The sequence below is a fragment of the Pseudophryne corroboree genome, chromosome 7 (assembly GCF_028390025.1).
Source record: "Pseudophryne corroboree isolate aPseCor3 chromosome 7, aPseCor3.hap2, whole genome shotgun sequence".
NCBI classification, from domain to species: Eukaryota; Metazoa; Chordata; class Amphibia; order Anura; family Myobatrachidae; genus Pseudophryne; species Pseudophryne corroboree.
Window position 1 is genome coordinate 446,947,720 of NC_086450.1, and position 18,988 is coordinate 446,966,707.

Consider the following 18,988-nt stretch of genomic DNA (forward strand, 5'->3'; position numbering starts at 1 on the left):
CTCAGCCGCCGCGATCACTTCAGCCTGTCCGGGACCGGAATTTACGTCAGACACCCACCCTGCAAATGCTCTATCCTCCTGTGCTGGATGCTCATGTCAGTTACAGTTACTTTTTGAATAATTGTATAAAGATGAAGATAGATTTATTATGTCAACAATCTAGACTACAGCATGTTGTCATGTTGATATTGTTGACTTGGACTGTGATGACACTGCCATAAAGTTGACATGTGGTAATTTCGACACCTAACCCTAATGTTTGTATTGTTGATATTATGACTATATAGACAAGTGAAATGTTTATATTTTAATCATGCCAACATAGTGCAGGTATTGACGTGTAGCATGTCAACAAGCTAAAATTCAATAATATGGTGTGTCGATATTACTGTCTATATAATTGTTGCCAACATTATGTATTTATGTGTCCTTTACCTTGCTGTTTATGCAGGTGAAACGAGTTATTGGACAAACCTTGCTGTTTATGCAGGTGAAACGCGTTATTGGACAAGCCTTGCTGTCTATGCAGGTGAAACGCGTTACTGGACATGCCTTTGCTGTCTATGCAGGTGAAACGCGTTATTGGACAAGCCTTGCTGTCTATGCAGATGAAACTCGTTATTGGACAAGCCTTGCTGTTTATGCAGGTGAAACGAGTTATTGGAGAAGCCTTGCTGTTTATGCAGGTGAAACGAGTTATTGGACAAGCCTTGCTGTTTATGCAGGTGAAACGAGTTATTGGGCAAGCCTTGCTGTCTATGCAGGTGAAACGAGTTATTGGACAAGCCTTGCTGTCTATGCAGGTGAAACTCGCTATTGGACAAGCCTTGCTGTCTATGCAGGTGAAATGAGTTATTGGACATGCCTTTGCGGTCTAGGCAGGTGAAACGAGTTATTGGACAAACCTTGCTGTCTATGCAGGTGAAACGCATTATTGGACATGCCTTTGCTGTCTATGCAGGTGAAACGCATTATTGGACATGCCTTTGCTGTCTATGCAGGTGAAACGCGTTATTGGACATGCCTTTGCTGTCTATGCAGGTGAAACGCGTTATTGAAAAAGCCTTGCTGTCTATGCAGGTGAAACTCGCTATTGGACAAGCTTTGCTGTCTATGCAGGTGAAACGAGTTATTGGACAAGCATTGCTGTCTATGCAGGGGAAACGAGTTATTGGACAAGCCTTGCTGTCTATGCAGGTGAAACGCGTTATTGGACTAGCCTTTCTGTCGTTGCCATTTTCCAACTAAATCAGTTCCATCTACATCTATCATTGTATGCACCCCATGCATATTGGTCATGGAATGCCCGTCACTCTGCCACTGGGTCCTAAGAAGCTTATTAGGTGCACTGCAAAGAATATTTGTTCAGCCTGCGTAACGTCTGCCAGCTGGCGGTGGGGGAGACTTGGCACCGGGTGCAGTGGTGGGCATACCTGTGTGTGATCGGTTGTGTATCTTCAGGTTTTCCAGCCGTGAGAAGCTCTTGTGACAAGTCGGGCAGCAGTGCGGCCTCTCGTTAGTGTGGGTGCGAATGTGAATCAGCATCTTGTACCTGCAGGTGGAGCAGAAATGCGACACATATTCAGTAAGAACGTCTGAGGCAGCAAAGGACCGGCTCTGCATCTGACCCTGTAAAGAAACCCCATCAGTACGTAGTAGCGCCACATAACCTGCACTGTCTTGTCTTTTAGAATGTCAGGACAGCCGCCTGCGATTATTATGAAGTTCCTCACTGTCCATTGCCAGATTTCTACAAGTGTCTAAAACAAATTTACAGAAAAGAAACATGGACCTGCAGCAAACATGCCATTCCGTGACATCATGCCGCTATTCCTCTGAGAATAAGCCTAGATACATAGATAGGGGCAGGGATGAGATTTCACTGAGATACAAGGGGTGATGTGTGGCCATTTATGGGGACAGGTGGGGCGTTATCTGGGAGCCACAAAATGGGCGTTATCTAGGAGCCACAAATCTTTTTTATCCTTGCAAGAGAATTGTAGCAGGTGATACCACCTGTGGCTTCCCGAAATACAGTCAGCGGTATTCCTTTTTTTTGGGGAACAGGACACTTTCCCTTTATAAATGCTCTGCAGGGACACAGTAATATTCTGAGTTCCTCAAGATGGCGCCATTGCTGCAACTTTCTGTCCCCATAGTCATTTATATTCTGTCACCATAACCATATACATGAATTTATTTATTAGCCGTTATTTATTCACATGTATTTATAATATATAGCGGCAGCATATTCCGTTATTCTTTACAATTGGAACCACGGTAATAAGCACTTAGAAGGGGATTTCAATTTGCAGCGGAATTTACCCAATGGCCACGGACTTTACCCATGCCAGCTGATTCAATCAATGGGGATTAACGCACGGCAAGCAGCAGAAGCATCGGCACAGGTCTATACAAACTCTTGATTTCCCTTTGGGAATTATTCTTTAATTAGCGAGAATTAGTACCGGTAGTTGTAATCTCTTATCACCGTTTATCACCACAATAAGAAATTAGGAATCAACGAGATATAACATTAATCACATACAGTGAACAGAGGCCCTGGCAGGAGCTGCCCTGCGATGCAAATGCGATCAGTTTACTGGCGAGTTCGGGACCTGGCCGCACTACTGCTCGGTCACCAGACTGCGCATGAGCGAGTGGAGAGTATCAGGGAGGGATCACGTTCCCAAAAACTCTTGCAGTGTGCAGTTTACAGGCTGCCAGAGATATCAATATGACATATAGATTGTGAGCTGGCAAGCAGGGCCCTCCTGCCTTTTTATCAATCTGTCAATGCCCAGTCTTGTTTTATTACAGACTTGTTCACAATTGCAAAGCGCAATCCTGGTGCTATAGAATGTTGATAAAAGGTTACTAAATGATAAGAACACCTCTGAGAGCCCCCAATACAGAGAGTATTTGTCCCTTTTTCTTTCTGAATCATTACTCTACGGGAGCACCTCCACTTTGGGGCAGCACGGACGGTGTAATGGTTAGCAGTACTGCCTCACAGCACTGAGGTCATGGGTTCAATTCCCGCCATGACCCTAACTGTGTGGAGTTTGTATATTCTCCCCATGCTTACGTGGGTTTCATCCGGGTACTCCGGCTTCCTCCCACACACTACAAATATACCGGTAGGTATTTATTAACCTGTTCTTATATAGCGCAGCAAATTCTGTTGTGCTTTACAATTGGAAACAACAGTGATAAAAGAAAACTAGGTAATAACAGACAGACATAGAGGTAGGAGGGTCCTAGTTATACTATAACAGAATTAGTTAGGCGATCATCATTAGTCTACTATCTCCCATCCGGTGCATGCATCCTTCTCTTGTGTCTTTACAGAGAATATAGATTGTAAGCTCTACTATAGGGACTAATATGAATGAATTAAACATTTTATGTAGAAGCAAAATAACTGTAGTACATATATAAATGGAGGTAAGTAATAGCACAGCCGTCTGACCTCTGGTGCTTCAGTTACTGGTTAAACAAAACCATCTGATGTTGCAGCCTCACCTTTGATCCCTCTCTCCTAGATCTGCCAGAGACCAGAAACATAGATCACTTATCTCTAGTGACCCTAATTCTGACCAGACACATGGTGATAGGGATCTCTGCTCCTTCAGCAGCACTGTCCTGGCATAGGGAGAGGTCAGAGGTGAGAGGAAGAAGGGGGCAGCTGTCCTGGCATAGGGAGAGGTCAGAGGTGAGAGGAAGAAGGGGGCAGCTGTCCTGGCATAGGGAGAGGTCAGAGGATAGGGGAAGGAGGGGGCAGCTGTCCTGGCATAGAGAGAGGTCAGAGGCGAGAGGAAGGAGGGGGCAGCTGTCCTGGCATAGGGAGAGGTCAGAGGTGAGAGGAAGGAGGGGGCAGCTGTCCTGGCATAGTGAGAGGTCAGAGGTGAGGGGAAGGAGGGGGTCGCTGTCCTGGCATAGGGAGAGGTCAGATGATAGGGGAAGGAGGGGGCAGCTGTCCTGGCATAGGGAGAGGTCAGAGGATAGGGGAAGGAGGGAGCAGCTGTCCTGGCATAGGGAGAGCTCAGAGGTGAGGGGAAGGAGGGGGTCGCTGTCCTGGCATAGGGAGAGACCAGAGGCGAGGGGAAGGAGGGGGCAGCTGTCCTGGCATAGGGAGAGGTCAGAGGTAAGGGGAAGGAGGGGGCAGCTGTCCTGGCATAAGGAAAAGTCAGAGGTGAGGGGAAGGAGGGAGCAGCAGTCCGGGCATAGGGAGAGGTCAGAGGATAGGGGAAGGAGGGGGCAGCTGTCCTGGCATAGTGAGAGGTCAGAGGTGAGAGGAAGGAGGGGGCAGCTGTCCTGGCATAGGGAGAGTCCAGAGGCGAGGGGAAGGAGGGGGCAGCTGTCCTGGCTTAGAGAGAGGTCAGAGGTAAGGGGAAGGAGGGGGCAGCTGTCCTGGCATAGGGAGAGTCCAGAGGTAAGGGGAAGGAGGGGGCAACTGTCCTGGCATAGGGAGAGTCCAGAGGTAAGGGAAGGAGGGGGAAGCTGTCCTGGCATAAGGAAAAGTCAGAGGTGAGGGGAAGGAGGAAGCAGCAGTCCGGGCATAGGGAGAGGTCAAAGGCAAGGGGAAGGAGGGGGCAGCTGTCCTGGCATAGTGAGAGGTCAGAGGTGAGAGGAAGGAGGGGGCAGCTGTCCTGGCATAGTGAGAGGTCAGAGGATAGGGGAAGGAAGGGGACATTCTGGCATAGGGAGAAGTCAGAGGTAAGGGGAAGGAGGGGGCAGCTGTCCTGGCATAGGGAAAGGTCAGAGGTGTGGGGAAGGAGGGGGCAGCTGTCCTGGCATAGGGAGAGGTCAGAGGTGAGGGGAAGGAGGGAGCAGCTGTCCGGGCATACAGAGAGGTCAAAGGCGAAGGGAAGGAGGGGACAGCTGTCCTGGCATAGGGAGAGGTGAGGGGAAGGAGGGGGCAGCTGTCCTGGCATAGTGAGAGGTCAGAGGAAAGGGGAAGGAGGGGATCGTTGTCCTGGCATAGGGAGAGGTCAGAGGATAGGGGAAGGAGGGGGCAGCTGTCCTGGCATAGAGAGAGGTCAGTGGTAAGGAGGGGGCTGCTGTCCTGGCATAGGGAAAGGTCAGAGGTGAGGGAAAGGAGGAGGCAGCTGTCCGGCCATAGGGAGAGGACAGAGGTGAGGGGAAGGAGGAGGCAGCTGTCCTGGCATAGGGAGAGGTCAGAGGAGAGGGGAAGGAAGGGGCAGCTGAGGGAGAGGTCAGAGGTGAGGGGAAGGCGGGGGCAGCTGTCCTAGCATAGGGAGATGTCAGAGGTGAAGGGAAGGAGGGGCAGCTGCCCTGGCATAGGGAGAGGTCAGAGGTGAGGTTAAGGAGGGGGCAGCTGTCTTAGCACAGGGAGAGGTCAGAGGTGAAGGGAAGGAGGGGCAGCTGCTCTGGCATAGGGAGAGGTCAGAGGTGAGGTTAAGGAGGAGGCAGTTGTCCTAGCATAGGGAGAGGTCAGAGGCGAAGGGAAGGAGGGGGCAGCTGTCTGGGCATAGGGAGAGGTCAGAGGCGAGGGGAAGGGCGGTGCAGCTGTCCTGGCATAGGGAGAGGTCAGAGGATAGGGGAAGGAGGGGGCAGCTTTCGTGGGGTTTCAGGCACGAAGGGATGGAGGGGCAGCTATCCTGGCATAGGGAAAAGTCAGAGGTGAGGAGAAGGAGGGGGCATCTGCCCTGGCATAGTGAGAGGTCAGAGGTGAGGGGAAGCAGGGAGCAGCTGTGAGTAATGGGCAGTGACTCAGGAGTATTGATCCTGTAACCATGGAGACTTTGATCCTCTGTGACCGCACAGTACAGCAAGTGGGGGCAGAGCTTCTAGCGTTGGGGAGATTTCAAATGAACATGCAATGCCGGCCCAAGTTGTTTACATTGAAAATGGGGTGTTTATTGCATCATTTATTTTTTAACCATACAGCAGAAGCACGTTCTGCAGCCGCACTTATGGCCGCATCGGTGCCCAGGAATAGATGCCAACAACCACCTGCCCTCTACGCAGCTTCACTGTCCCCATTGATCTGACTGTAAAAGTAGCCGTCACCACTATGAGTGAGGACTAGCGCCGCCCTATCTGCGTATGCCCACCTCTAAGTAGTCCCATATTCCATCTATACACCCAGGGCCCGCCTCTCCTAGGTTGGGGTGCCAGGTTTCAGTTACACCTATTACGCTGCAGTGGGGGCGCAGCGGAGACAGGTACGAGATGCTGAAGGTTGGGTATGGAGGATCAGGCCCTATAGGTGTAGCATGAAAGCTTCTCCCTGGAAAGCGTTGCAGGGTCAACCATGCATCTTACTGAAACATTTACCTGCAGCCACTGTCCATAATGTACAACTGCTGTGATATAAGTGTAGTGTTCCCATTTTGCAGTAGGCTCTGGGAACCATGACAGCCTCAGTGTATTCAGCCCAACTTACCTGGCATTGAATCCCCTGCCACGGCGGGCACATCCCTCCCAGTGGCAACAGTACCCGGCATCCTTTTCTGGCTTCACGTGGAAATCGTTAACGTGATCCACCAGCTCTTGCAGTAACTCGAAAAGACGATTGCACTGAAAAAAGTCAAAGGTCAAAGGTGAGGCTAAGCAAGAGGTGAAGAATGTAAGAAGGGGAGGGTGGAGGGGGGAGATTGGAGGTAGAAGACGAGACCAAATGTTCTACAACAGTACAAAATAGAGGCTCAGATACACTGATAATAGAGAACACTAGAGTAGACATCTGGAGAAGGTCACACAACACTGCGGACGGTAAGCTGTGGAGAGGCAGGTTCTGTATACAAGCGTACCTTTGCCCACTGGCACACCAGCTGTTTCTGCTCTGTGTATTCCAGGGAGAGACGTCGCTCTTTGGGGGGAGTCAGGAACATAGAAGGTGGCAGCTGGAGGCCGGAGCCGAGGGGCAGGAAGAACTGGAAGGGGCTGGGGGCTACATCACCCCTGCAGCGCAGTGACGGAGTGTCCTGAGGGAAGAGAGGAAAGAAGTCAGGCGGGGAAAGATGAACACAGCTATGTGACATTCTCAGGGGAAACTACAGAACATCACCTCAGTCTTATCATCTATTCAGGGGAATGCAGTCTGCATCACCCCTAGGTGTACACGTGAGGCCTTCACAAATTAGGACTTGTAACGGGGGACAGCTCTGCGCCACACATGACCCTGAAGCGGAACTTTCTTGTGTAAAACATGTTTGGAATCAAAGCCATTCATTCTGATGCCTCCGGAGTCGCTGTGACTGATCAGGTGCACAGAATGCTGCCCCCTATAGGTTTGGGCAGCTTAAGAGTTTCATAGTGCCAGAGGTCTGTACTAAATATCACTGGTGACAGAGACTCACCAATGGGGTGTCCACTCCAACCACCCTTTCGGGGGACAAGGACGCACGGCCAGGGGAGTCCATTCCAGAAGATGGGGAGAGGCTGAGGTCCACGACTGGGGGAGAAGAAAAGGGGGGACTGTCCCCATCCCGAAAACGAGGCAGGAATCCTGTACAGAACAAAGCAGGGAGGTGATGGTTAATGAGAGAGGGATGCAGGGCAGAGGTCAGCAACACAGTCAGTCCATGGCACAGTGTAGATGGGCATGTGATAGGGTAATGCAGGGCAAGGGACACAGCGGAGAGGAAGCAGACACGTATACAGCGGGTGGTAAATGCCATGGGAACACGGGTACTATAGACAGGATTACCTGGCGGGGGCGAGGAGCACACAGGGGTGATAACAGTGGTCCCATCATCTCTAATCATCAGCTCATGGTGCACAGAGCGCTTCCTACCATTCCCCCCACCGCGCTCTCGCTTCTCTCGTGCTGCCCGCAGCTTAGAGATGCTGAGCTTCAGGTCCAAGGGCTCGTCCAGTGAGTGCATGGTCAGTGGCTACGCCCGGAGCGCCCCCAGCTGTCCTGAGTAGAGGAGAGGAGAAGCGAGTTACAGAACAGCCCACACAGCTTTACTCATTTATCCCAGGGATTGTCAGAAACCTGCAGCACATTGCATCCTTAACCCATTGCTTGTTACAGAACATCACCTTTTTTCGGCACCATGTGGCCTGCCGCAGACCTAAGGGTTAAGTAAGTTTGTGTGCCTGGGTGCAATGTCAGTGAGAGGGTACTACTGACTGCCACGTGTGGTTTCCTCAAGGATGAGGGGGGCACAGTATCCCCCTACAGATGCCCCCCTCTCCTGAGGGAATCTAGGAGAGGGAGGGTCACCCATCTAGTGCCATGTGGGGATAAAGGCGTGTCTCCCCCCCCCCACCCCCATACTGGGCACCTGGCCAGCCACGGCCAGACACTGAGGAATGTTAGCAGGCCTGGGAGCACTGTGGAGAGGAGAGAGAAGCTGGGAGGGGGTGTAATGGGGGAAGGACACTGAGACAGAGGACAGGAAGGAGAGTGGAAGGGGGGAAAGTAATGTACAGGAGGAAGAGGGAGAGAGCTAGTAAGGAAGTCATTAGGTGACAGGTAGCCGGGGGCTGTGAGATAGGAGGAGGGACGGCAGCAGTACTGCACAGACCGTACATGAGAGAACGGCATAAACCTGCATACATACATACATACATACATACAGTACACAGATACATACATACATACAGTACACACATACATACATACATACATACAGTACACACATACATACATACATACAGTACACAGATACATACATACATACAGTACACAGATAGATACATACATACAGTACACAGATAGATAGATACATACATACATACAGTACACACACACACATACAGTACACATACATACAGTACACACACACACACATACAGTACACACATACATACATACATACAGTACACATACATACATACATACAGTACACATACAGTACACACACATACAGTACACACATACATACATACAGTACACATACAGTACACACACATACATACAGTACACACATACATACAGTACACACATACAGTACACACACACACACACACACACACACACACACACACACATACAGTACACATACAGTACACACATACATACAATACACACATACATACAGTACACACATACATTACACACATACATACAGTACACACATACATACAGTACACACACACACACATACAGTACACACATACATACAGTACACACATGCATACATACAGTACACATACATACAGTACACACACAGTACACACACATACATACAGTACACACATACATACAGTACACATACACACATTACATATACAGTACACACATATATACATACAGTATACACATACAGTACACACATACAGTACACACATACATACAGTACACACACATACATAACACACACACACACACACATACATACATACATACAGTACACACACAGTACACATATACATACATACAGTACACATACATACATACATACATAACACATACACAGTACACACACACACACACAGTACACACATACATACATTACACACATACAGTCCACACCCACACATACAGTTCACATATACAAACTTACATACAGTACACACACACACACACACACACAGTACACATGTACAGTACACACATACATACATACATGCAGTACACACATACATACATACAGTACACACGGATAGTACACACATACAGTACACATATACATACATACACTACACATATACATACACACAGTACACACATACAGTGGGATCGGTATGAAATACCTCCAATCAAAATCCCGACAAGGTCAAAATACGGACATGTAAAATGCCGACAGGTCAAAATACCGACATGCGTTTTCACTGGTTTTTTTGTGTGTATGTCGACATAGTTCAACATGGACACCATATAAGTGTACCGCGTCCCCTCGCATGGCTCGCGCGCTTCGGGCACGGTGCCTTGCTGCGCTCTGCACACTATTATATTCCCCCTCCAGGTCCACTGGGATGGTAAAGTATGAACAAGTCGGTTTCAATGAAAAAAAATCATGAAAAACTCATGTCGGCATTTTGACCTGTCGGCACTTTACATGTCGGTATTTTGACCTTATCTGTATTTTAAATGTCAGTATTTTGTCCATGTCGGGATTTTGACCATCGGTCAATTGCTGTCGGGATTTCGACCGTCGGGATTTTAATTGCAGGTAAATTGACTGCATCCCCATACAGTACACATATACATACATACAGTACACGTGTACAGTACATACATACAGTACACACATACAGTACACACACATACATACATATACAGTACACACATACAGCACACATATACATACATACAGTACACACATACATGCAGTACACACATACAGTACACATACATACAGTACACACGTACACATATACATACATACAGTACACACATACATACAGTACACACATACATTATATACAGTACACATATACATACATACAGTACACCCATACATACATACAGTACACACAAACATGCATACATACGAGTGCACACATACAACCACTGTGTATAGACAGTTACAGAAACAGGCCAGCGTACGTACGTACGTACGTACGTACGTACGTACGTACGTACGTACGTACGTACGTACATAGATACATACAGCACACATATACATACATACAGTACACACATACATACATGCAGTACACACATACAGTACACATACATACAGTACACACGTACACCTATACATACATACAGTACACACATACATACATACATACATACATACAGTACACACTTACATTATATACAGTACACGTTTACATACATACAGTACACACATACATACAGTACACACAAACATGCATACATATGAGTGCACACATACAACCACTGTGTATAGACAGTTAGAGAAACAGGCCAGCGTACATATGTACGTACGTACGTACGTACGTACGTACGTACGTACGTACAGTACACATACATACATACATACATGCAGTCTAGAATACTTTGTATTGTTTATGTACAATCTATAATAATATCCGGTTACCGTTTATCCTTTGCAAGAACCTCTTAAGCAACCTGCCATGAATGCACATGCACATAAAAATAACATGTACACATATATCCATGCACACATATATCCATGCATATACAAGCATACCCACACACACACACACACATGCATAAAGATATGTATATCTACAAAGCTAATAATCCATTAAAATAAAATGTATACATGAAATGTACAGAGATATGCATCCATTAATCCACACATATACAAACACGGGCACAGTCATGTCATACATGCACATGTGTACAGACAAACTTACATATCATACATGCACAAATGTGCAAACACGTGGAACACTCATATATCATACATGTACACACACACCCAGGAACATTCACAACTTATACACCTACGTGTGTGTCGGATACACACAGTGTGCAGCCAGCTGTGTTACAGGATAGAAATGCAGGGGGCTAGGGGGGCTTGCAGGGTGTAACCACCAGTGACTGAATGAGCACACAGCCCGGGAAGAATGGATTACCGACACCAGACAGGTGGATTCCAGGCAGTGACACAGCTAGAGACAACATGTATGCTAGGGCTAGGGATGGGAGTTCTATTTAAGATGGGATGTTGCCCATGGCAACCAATCAGATTCTACTTCTCATTTATCTAGCACCTTCTAGAAAATAATACCCGATATCTGATTGGTTGCTATTGGCAACATCCCATCTTCAATAGAACTCCCATATTAGTAAATGTACCCCTGTGTTTCTGATCATCTGCCGCAAACTCTGCGTAATGATTGGTTTGGCGATACCTCTCTATAGGTGACAACAGGTCAGATGATGTACTAAGCCCTGGAAAGAGATAAAGTGAAGAGAGATAAAGTGCCAGCCAATCAGCTCCTACCTGCCATGTTACAGGCTGTGTTTGAAAATGACAGTTTGGAGCTGACTGGTTGGTACTTTGGGCCAGATGTACTAAGCCTTGAAAAGTGATAAATTGCACGGTGATAAAGTACCAACTAATCAGCTACTAACTGTCATTTTTCAAACCCAGCCTGTAACATGACAGTTAGGAGCTGATTGACTGGCACTTTATCAATGTGAAATTGTGCATGCCCCCCGTCCCTCTCCACTTTATCACTCTCCATGACTTAGGACAACTGCCCCTTACTGAGAAGACATCAAGGAGAAAGATGTTGGCGACGAAAGTGTTAAAATAATCCCCACTATCAACCACAGAGTTATAGACCAAATCCCGGCACGTTTAAACATGTCTCCTGGCTTTTCCACTCCATCCATTCAAGAATTTCCTCCCCCTTCCCCAATGTTCAACGGCAGCCACAGGACACCTTCCTCCAGCGTACACAGAGCTCACAGACCCTACATACAGTATATCCATGCAGGTGTATGAGGGTGTAGATCCCCTACCAGTCCCGCACATCTGGATACTGCTGCAGCTCCATCAAGGTTCCCTCAGAGTGCATGGTGACCATTGCTGAAGTCCAGAAAGTCTCAAGGGGAGATATATCAAGCTTGGAGAGCGATAAAGTGGAGAAGTTTGCCCAAAGTAACTAATCAGCTATCTACTGTCATTTCAAAGACTGTGTTGCCAGGGTTCAACCTTAGATCCGTTGCGTTCGCAATCTAATTTCATCCTCACACATGCTGGGTGGCCCCCAGTATGTGAGGAGATGAACATAGATCTGGCTGCATATGCAGCCATCTGCGTTCATCTCTGAATAGCCCCATAAGTGCTTGATTCTGGTTATGTTTCTCAGATAAAATAATTAAGATTTGATTGTGGCTGATATCTGATGTTTAAGTGTTAAGCCACCATCCAAGACAACGCTAGGATTCCATACATGTTCAGTGTTTTGTAGTTCTGAATCCCCAAGCATAAGTCCTGTTGGTCGGCTATGTCCTTTGATGGTGAGGTCCTATCATAAGGACCTCTGTTTTATCAGGATTCAGTCACAGCCAACTGGCACTGGTCCTCCTGGAGCTCAGCTAGACAACCATTTAGGGTTGTTATTGGCTGCTCAGTGGCCAGAGCAAAGGACAGGTACAGTTGTGTATCATCTGAATAGCAGAGGTAGACCAGGCAATGGCACCTGATTATTTCACCCATTGGTAGCATGCAGTATACTGCAAAAAACATGGGAGATAATTTAGAACCCTGTGGAACACAACATGTCAGTGGCATTGGTGACGTTGAGTATACTCCAAAAATAAACTCTCTGTGACCTGCTGGTGAGAAATTATCTGAAACATCTAAGGACTGATCCATCGATCAGAATCCCATGGTCCACGGTATCAAATGCTGCAGAAAGATCCGGAAGGATTAAGATTGAACAGTCACCTGATTGGAATGGATCATAAATATCATGGGTTGTCAGGCGAGTTTCCAGTTGAGTTGCAACCACTTTCTCAATAACCTTTCCTAGAAAAGGAAGGTTTTTTAATATGTAGTTGGTCATGCAGTCAATCTAAATTAGTTTATTTAAGAAGCAGTCCAACCATTGCTTCCTTTAGTTGCTCAGAAAAAATGCCTATCTGCAAAGATTATTGAACTATTTTTGCAAATACACGGCCAATTAAGTCCATACACCTTATTGGAAGCTTGGCTGAGGCAGGGTCCAGGTCACAGGTGGTGGGACGCAACATTCGGGCAATTAATGCAATGTCTTTTACTTCAATTGGGTCAAAGCTGGTCCATGAAGATAGGCTGGCCTTTAAAGCATATCGACTGTACGGAAAAGCTGAGCTGGCCTACTGTTTGCTGCCATGATCTCATTTGACAGGAAGGCTGTTTTCTTATGGGTGATTGTGGTTTGATATTTTTCAATATGCTTATCCTCTATCAGGTTAGTTTTCCTCCATCGTCTTTCAAGTCTACGACCCGTTTTCTTGAGCTCACTAACTATTGTCAAACCAAGAAGTTTAACAGTGTGGTTTGTGAGGTTGTATACACACACGGGCGATAATATCCATTGCAGCCAGACTAGGGAACAAGGAGAGAGGTCCAGGTTTGCTACAAGGGCCTATAGCGTCATACCCCTCCTTCGATGTTACCTGTTGAATTCCAAGGACAAAGTTCTGTTTTGAGGGGTGGTGACTGAGAACCAAACTGAGCAGTGGTTTGAACACGTGACTGTGTTTATTTTTAGGTCAGGGACTTCTAATCCAATCTGGTAGACAAGATCAAGGGTGTGACCACTTTTTAAATAACTTGTATGAGGCCAGAGCAATCACTGTGCATAGGAGGTCTTGGGCAAAGTGTGATAGTTTGTCATCAACCCATGAATTGAAGTCCCCAAGGATTAGCCATCTTTGATACTCCAGAAATAGGCCAGCAACAGTGTCTGCTATTTCTTGTAGAAATAAATATACAAATCCTCAGTTAGAGCCATATGTTGCGTGACAAGCTACAAAATGGCTGCTTTTTGCAGCTTGGTTATTTTTACCAGCGTGCTTCGCCGCCATAACTGCCTACACTGACAGCGCTATTAGGAGAAAACAAAAGCGCTCCCTGGAGAAAGCTCTGATATCTCCAAGGACTTCCTTTCAATACAAACGTAAAAGCAGCAATAATAAGAATTTACTCACTGGTAATTCTATTTCTCGTAGTCCGTAGTGGATGCTGGGGACTCCGTAAGGACCATGGGGAATAGACGGGCTCCGCAGGAGACTGGGCACACTAAAAGAAAGATTTGGTACTACCTGGTGTGCACTGGCTCCTCCCTCTATGCCCCTCCTCCAGACCTCAGTTAGGATACTGTGCCCGGAAGAGCTGACACAATAAGGAAGGATTTTGAATCCCGGGTAAGACTCATACCAGCCACACCAATCACACCGTATAACTTGTGATATTAAACCCAGTTAACAGTATGAAATACAACTGAGCCTCTCAACAGATGGCTCAACAATAACCCTTTAGTTAGGCAATAACTATATACAAGTATTGCAGACAATCCGCACATGGGATGGGCGCCCAGCATCCACTACGGACTACGAGAAATAGAATTACCGGTGAGTAAATTCTTATTTTCTCTGACGTCCTAGTGGATGCTGGGGACTCCGTAAGGACCATGGGGATTATACCAAAGCTCCCAAACGGGCGGGAGAGTGCGGATGACTCTGCAGCACCGAATGAGAGAACTCAAGGTCCTCCTCAGCCAGGGTATCAAATTTGTAGAATTTAGCAAACGTGTTTGCCCCTGACCAAGTAGCAGCTCGGCAAAGTTGTAAAGCCGAGACCCCTCGGGCAGCCGCCCAAGATGAGCCCACCTTCCTCGTGGAATGGGCTTTTACTGATTTAGGATGCGGCAATCCAGCCGCAGAATGCGCCAGCTGAATTGTGCTACAAATCCAGCGAGCAATAGTCTGCTTAGAAGCAGGAGCACCTATTTTGTTGGGTGCATACAGGATAAAAAGCGAGTCAGTTTTCCTGACTCCAGCCGTCCTGGAAACATAAATTTTCAAGGCCCTGACTACGTCCAGTAATTTGGAATCCTCCAAATCATTAGTAGCCGCAGGCACCACAATAGGTTGGTTCAAGTGAAAAGCTGATACCACCTTAGGGAGAAACTGGGGACGAGTCCTCAATTCTGCCCTATCCATATAGAAAATCAGATAAGGGCTTTTACATGACAAAGCCGCCAATTCTGACACACGCCTGGCCGAAGCCAAGGCCAATAACATGACCACTTTCCACGTGAGATATTTGAGATCCACGGTTGTAAGTGGTTCAAACCAATGTGATTTTAGGAAACTCAACACCACATTGAGATCCCAAGGTGCCACAGGAGGCACAAAAGGGGGCTGAATATGAAGCACTCCCTTTACAAAAGTCTGAACTTCAGGCAGTCAAGCCAGTTCTTTCTGGAAGAAAATCGACAGAGCCGAAATCTGGACCTTAATGGAACCCAATTTTAGGCCCATAGTCACTCCTGACTGTAGGAAGTGCAGAAAACGACCCAGCTGAAATTCCTCTGTAGGGGCCTTCCTGGCCTCACATCACGCAACATATTTTCGCCAAATGCGGTGATAATGGTTTGCGTTTACTTCTTTCCTGGCTTTTATCAGCGTAGGAATTACTTTCTCTGGAATGCCCTTTTCCTTTAGGATCCGGAATTCAACCGCCATGCCGTCAAACGCAGCCGCGGTAAGTCTTGGAACAGACAGGGCCCCTGCTGTAGCAGATCCTGTCTGAGCGGTAGAGGCCATGGGTCCTCTGATAACATTTCTTGAAGTTCCGGGTACCAAGCTCTTCTTGGCCAATCCGGAACCACGAGTATCGTTCTTACTCCTCGCCTTCTTATTATTCTCAGCACCTTTGGTATGAGGGGCAGAGGAGGGAACACATAGACCGACTGGTACACCCACGGTGTCACTAGAGCGTCCACAGCTATCGCCTGAGGGTCCCTTGACCTGGCGCAATATCTCTTCAGCTTCTTGTTGAGGCGGGACGCCATCATGTCCACCTGTGGCCTTTCCCAGCGGTTTACCAACAGTAGGAAGACTTCTGGATGAAGTCCCCACTCTCCCGGGTGTAGGTCGTGTCTGCTGAGGAAGTCTGCTTCCCAGTTGTCCACTCCCGGAATGAACACTACTGACAGTGCTAGTACGTGATTTTCCGCCCATCGGAGAATCCTTGTGGCTTCTGCCATGGCCACCCTGCTTCTTGTGCCGCCCTGTCGGTTTACATGGGCGACTGCCGTGATGTTGTCTGATTGGATCAGAACCGGCTGGTTTTGAAGCAGGGGCCTTGCCTGACTTAGGGCATTGTAAATGGCCCTCAGTTCCAGAATGTTTATGTGTAGGGACGACTCCTGACTTGACCAAAGTCCCTGGAAATTTCTTCCCTGTGTGACTGCGCCCCAGCCCCGAAGGCTGGCATCCGTGGTCACCAGGACCCAGTCCTGTATGCCGAATCTGCGGCCCACTAGAAGATGAGCACACTGCAGCCACCACAGTAGAGACACCCTGGTCCTTGGAGACAGGGTTATCAGTTGATGCATCTGAAGATGCGATCCCGACCACTTGTCCAAGAGGTCCTACTGGAAGGTCCTTGCATGGAACCTGCCGAATGGAATTGCTTCGTACGAAGCCACCATTTTTCCCAGGACTCGTGTGCAGTGATGCACCGATACCCGTTTTGGTTTTAGGAGGTCTCTGACTAGAGATGACAGCTCCTTGGCTTTCTCCTGCGGGAGAAACACTTTTTTCTGTTCTGTGTCCAGAATCATCCCCAGGAACAGTAAGCGTGTGGAAGGAACCAGTTGTGACTTTGGAATGTTTAGAATCCAGCCATGCTGTTGTAGCACTTCCCGAGATAGTGCTACTCCGACCAATAACTGCTCCCTGGACCTCGCCTTTATTAGGAGATCGTCCAAGTACGGGATAATTAAAACTCCCTTTTTTCGAAGGAGTATCATCATTTCTGCCATTACCTTGGTAAACACCCTCGGTGCCGTGGACAGTCCAAACGGTAGTGTCTGGAATTGGTAATGGCAATCCTGTACCACAAATCTGAGGTACTCCTAGTGAGGAAGGTAAATTGGGACATGCAGGTAAGCATCCTTGATGTCCAGGGATACCATGTAATCCCCCTCGTCCAGGCTTGCAATAACCGCCCTGAGTGATTCCATCTTGAACTTGAATCTTTTTATGTATGTGTTCAAGGATTTCAAATTTAAAATGGGTCTCACCGAACCGTCCGGTTTCGGTACCACAAACAGTGTGGAATAGTAACCCCGTCCTTGTTGAAGTAGGGGTACTTTGACTATCACCTGCTGGGAATACAGCTTGTGAATTGCCTCTAGTACAGCCTCCCTGCCCGAGGAAGTTGTCGGTAAGGCCGATTTGAGGAAACGGCGGGGGGGGGAGGCGCCTCGAATTCCAGCTTGTACCCCTGAGATACTACTTGAAGGATCCAGGGATCCACACGTGAGCGAACCCACTGATCGCTGAAATTTTTGAGGCGGCCCCCCACCGTACCTGGCTCCGCCTGTGGAGCCCCACCGTCATGCGGCGGACTTGGAAGAAGCGGGGGAGGACTTTTGTTCCTGGGAACCTGCTGCGTGGTGCAGCTTTTTTCCCCTTCCTCTGCCTCTAGACAGAAAGGACCCGCCTTTTCCCCGCCTGTTTTTCTGGGGTCGAATGGACTGTACCTGATAATACGGCGCTTTCTTAGGCTGTGAGGGGACATGGGGTAAAAATGCTGACTTCCCAGCTGTTGCTGTGGAAACAAGGTCTGAGAGACCATCCCCGAATAACTCCTCACCCTTATAAGGCAAAACTTCCATGTGCCTTTTAGAATCTGCATCCCCTGTCCACTGCCGAGTCCATAAGCCTCTCCTAGCAGAAATGGACAATGCACTTATTCTAGATGCCAGCCGGCAGATCTCCCTCTGTGCATCTCTCATGTACAAGACTGAGTCTTTTATATGCTCTACGGTTAGCAATATAGTGTCCCTGTCCAGGGTGTCAATATTTTCTGACAGGGAATCTGACCAAGCAGCAGCAGCACTGCACATCCACGCTGAAGCAATAGCTGGTCTCAGTATAACACCAGTGTGTGTATATATAGACTTTAGGATAGCCTCCTGCTTTCTATCAGCAGGTTCCTTTAGGGCGGCCGTATCCGGAGACGGTAGTGCCACCTTTTTAGACAAACGTGTGAGCGCTTTATCCACCCTAGGGGGAGTTTCCCAACGTGACCTATCCTCTGGCGAGAAAGGGAACGCCATTAGTAATTTTTTTTAAATCACCAATTTCTTATCAGGGAAAGCCCACGCTTCTTCATACACTTCATTTAATTCTTCAGATGGGGGAAAAACTATTGGAAGTTTTTTCTCCCCAAACATAATACCCTTTTTTGAGGTACCTGGGTTTATATCAGAAAGGTGTAAAACCTCTTTCATTGCCTCAATCATGCCACGAATGGCCCTAGTGGACATTAAATTTGACTCATCGTCGTCGACACTGGTATCAGTATCCGTGTCGACATCGGTGTCTGCCATCTGAGGTAGTGGGCGTTTTAGAGCCCCTGATGGTCTTTGAATTGCCTGGGCAGGCACGAGC

General features: G+C 47.7%; 1 protein-coding gene across 2 annotated transcripts in view; it reads right to left on the minus strand.

The window, feature by feature from the left end:
• LOC134945614 (zinc finger protein GLIS2) overlaps positions 1 to 18,988 on the minus strand; it is a 65,273-nt gene that overhangs the window by 24,418 nt on the left and 21,867 nt on the right. For both annotated transcript variants that reach the window (XM_063935018.1, XM_063935017.1), the window contains 5 exons: positions 7,679 to 7,891; positions 7,329 to 7,477; positions 6,780 to 6,953; positions 6,413 to 6,546; positions 1,434 to 1,552 (listed from right to left, as the gene is read on the minus strand). In XM_063935018.1, coding sequence (XP_063791088.1) covers positions 1,434 to 1,552; positions 6,413 to 6,546; positions 6,780 to 6,953; positions 7,329 to 7,477; positions 7,679 to 7,856 — 754 coding nt within the window. In that variant the 5' untranslated portion in view covers positions 7,857 to 7,891. The remainder of the gene's footprint in view (positions 1 to 1,433; positions 1,553 to 6,412; positions 6,547 to 6,779; positions 6,954 to 7,328; positions 7,478 to 7,678; positions 7,892 to 18,988) is intronic.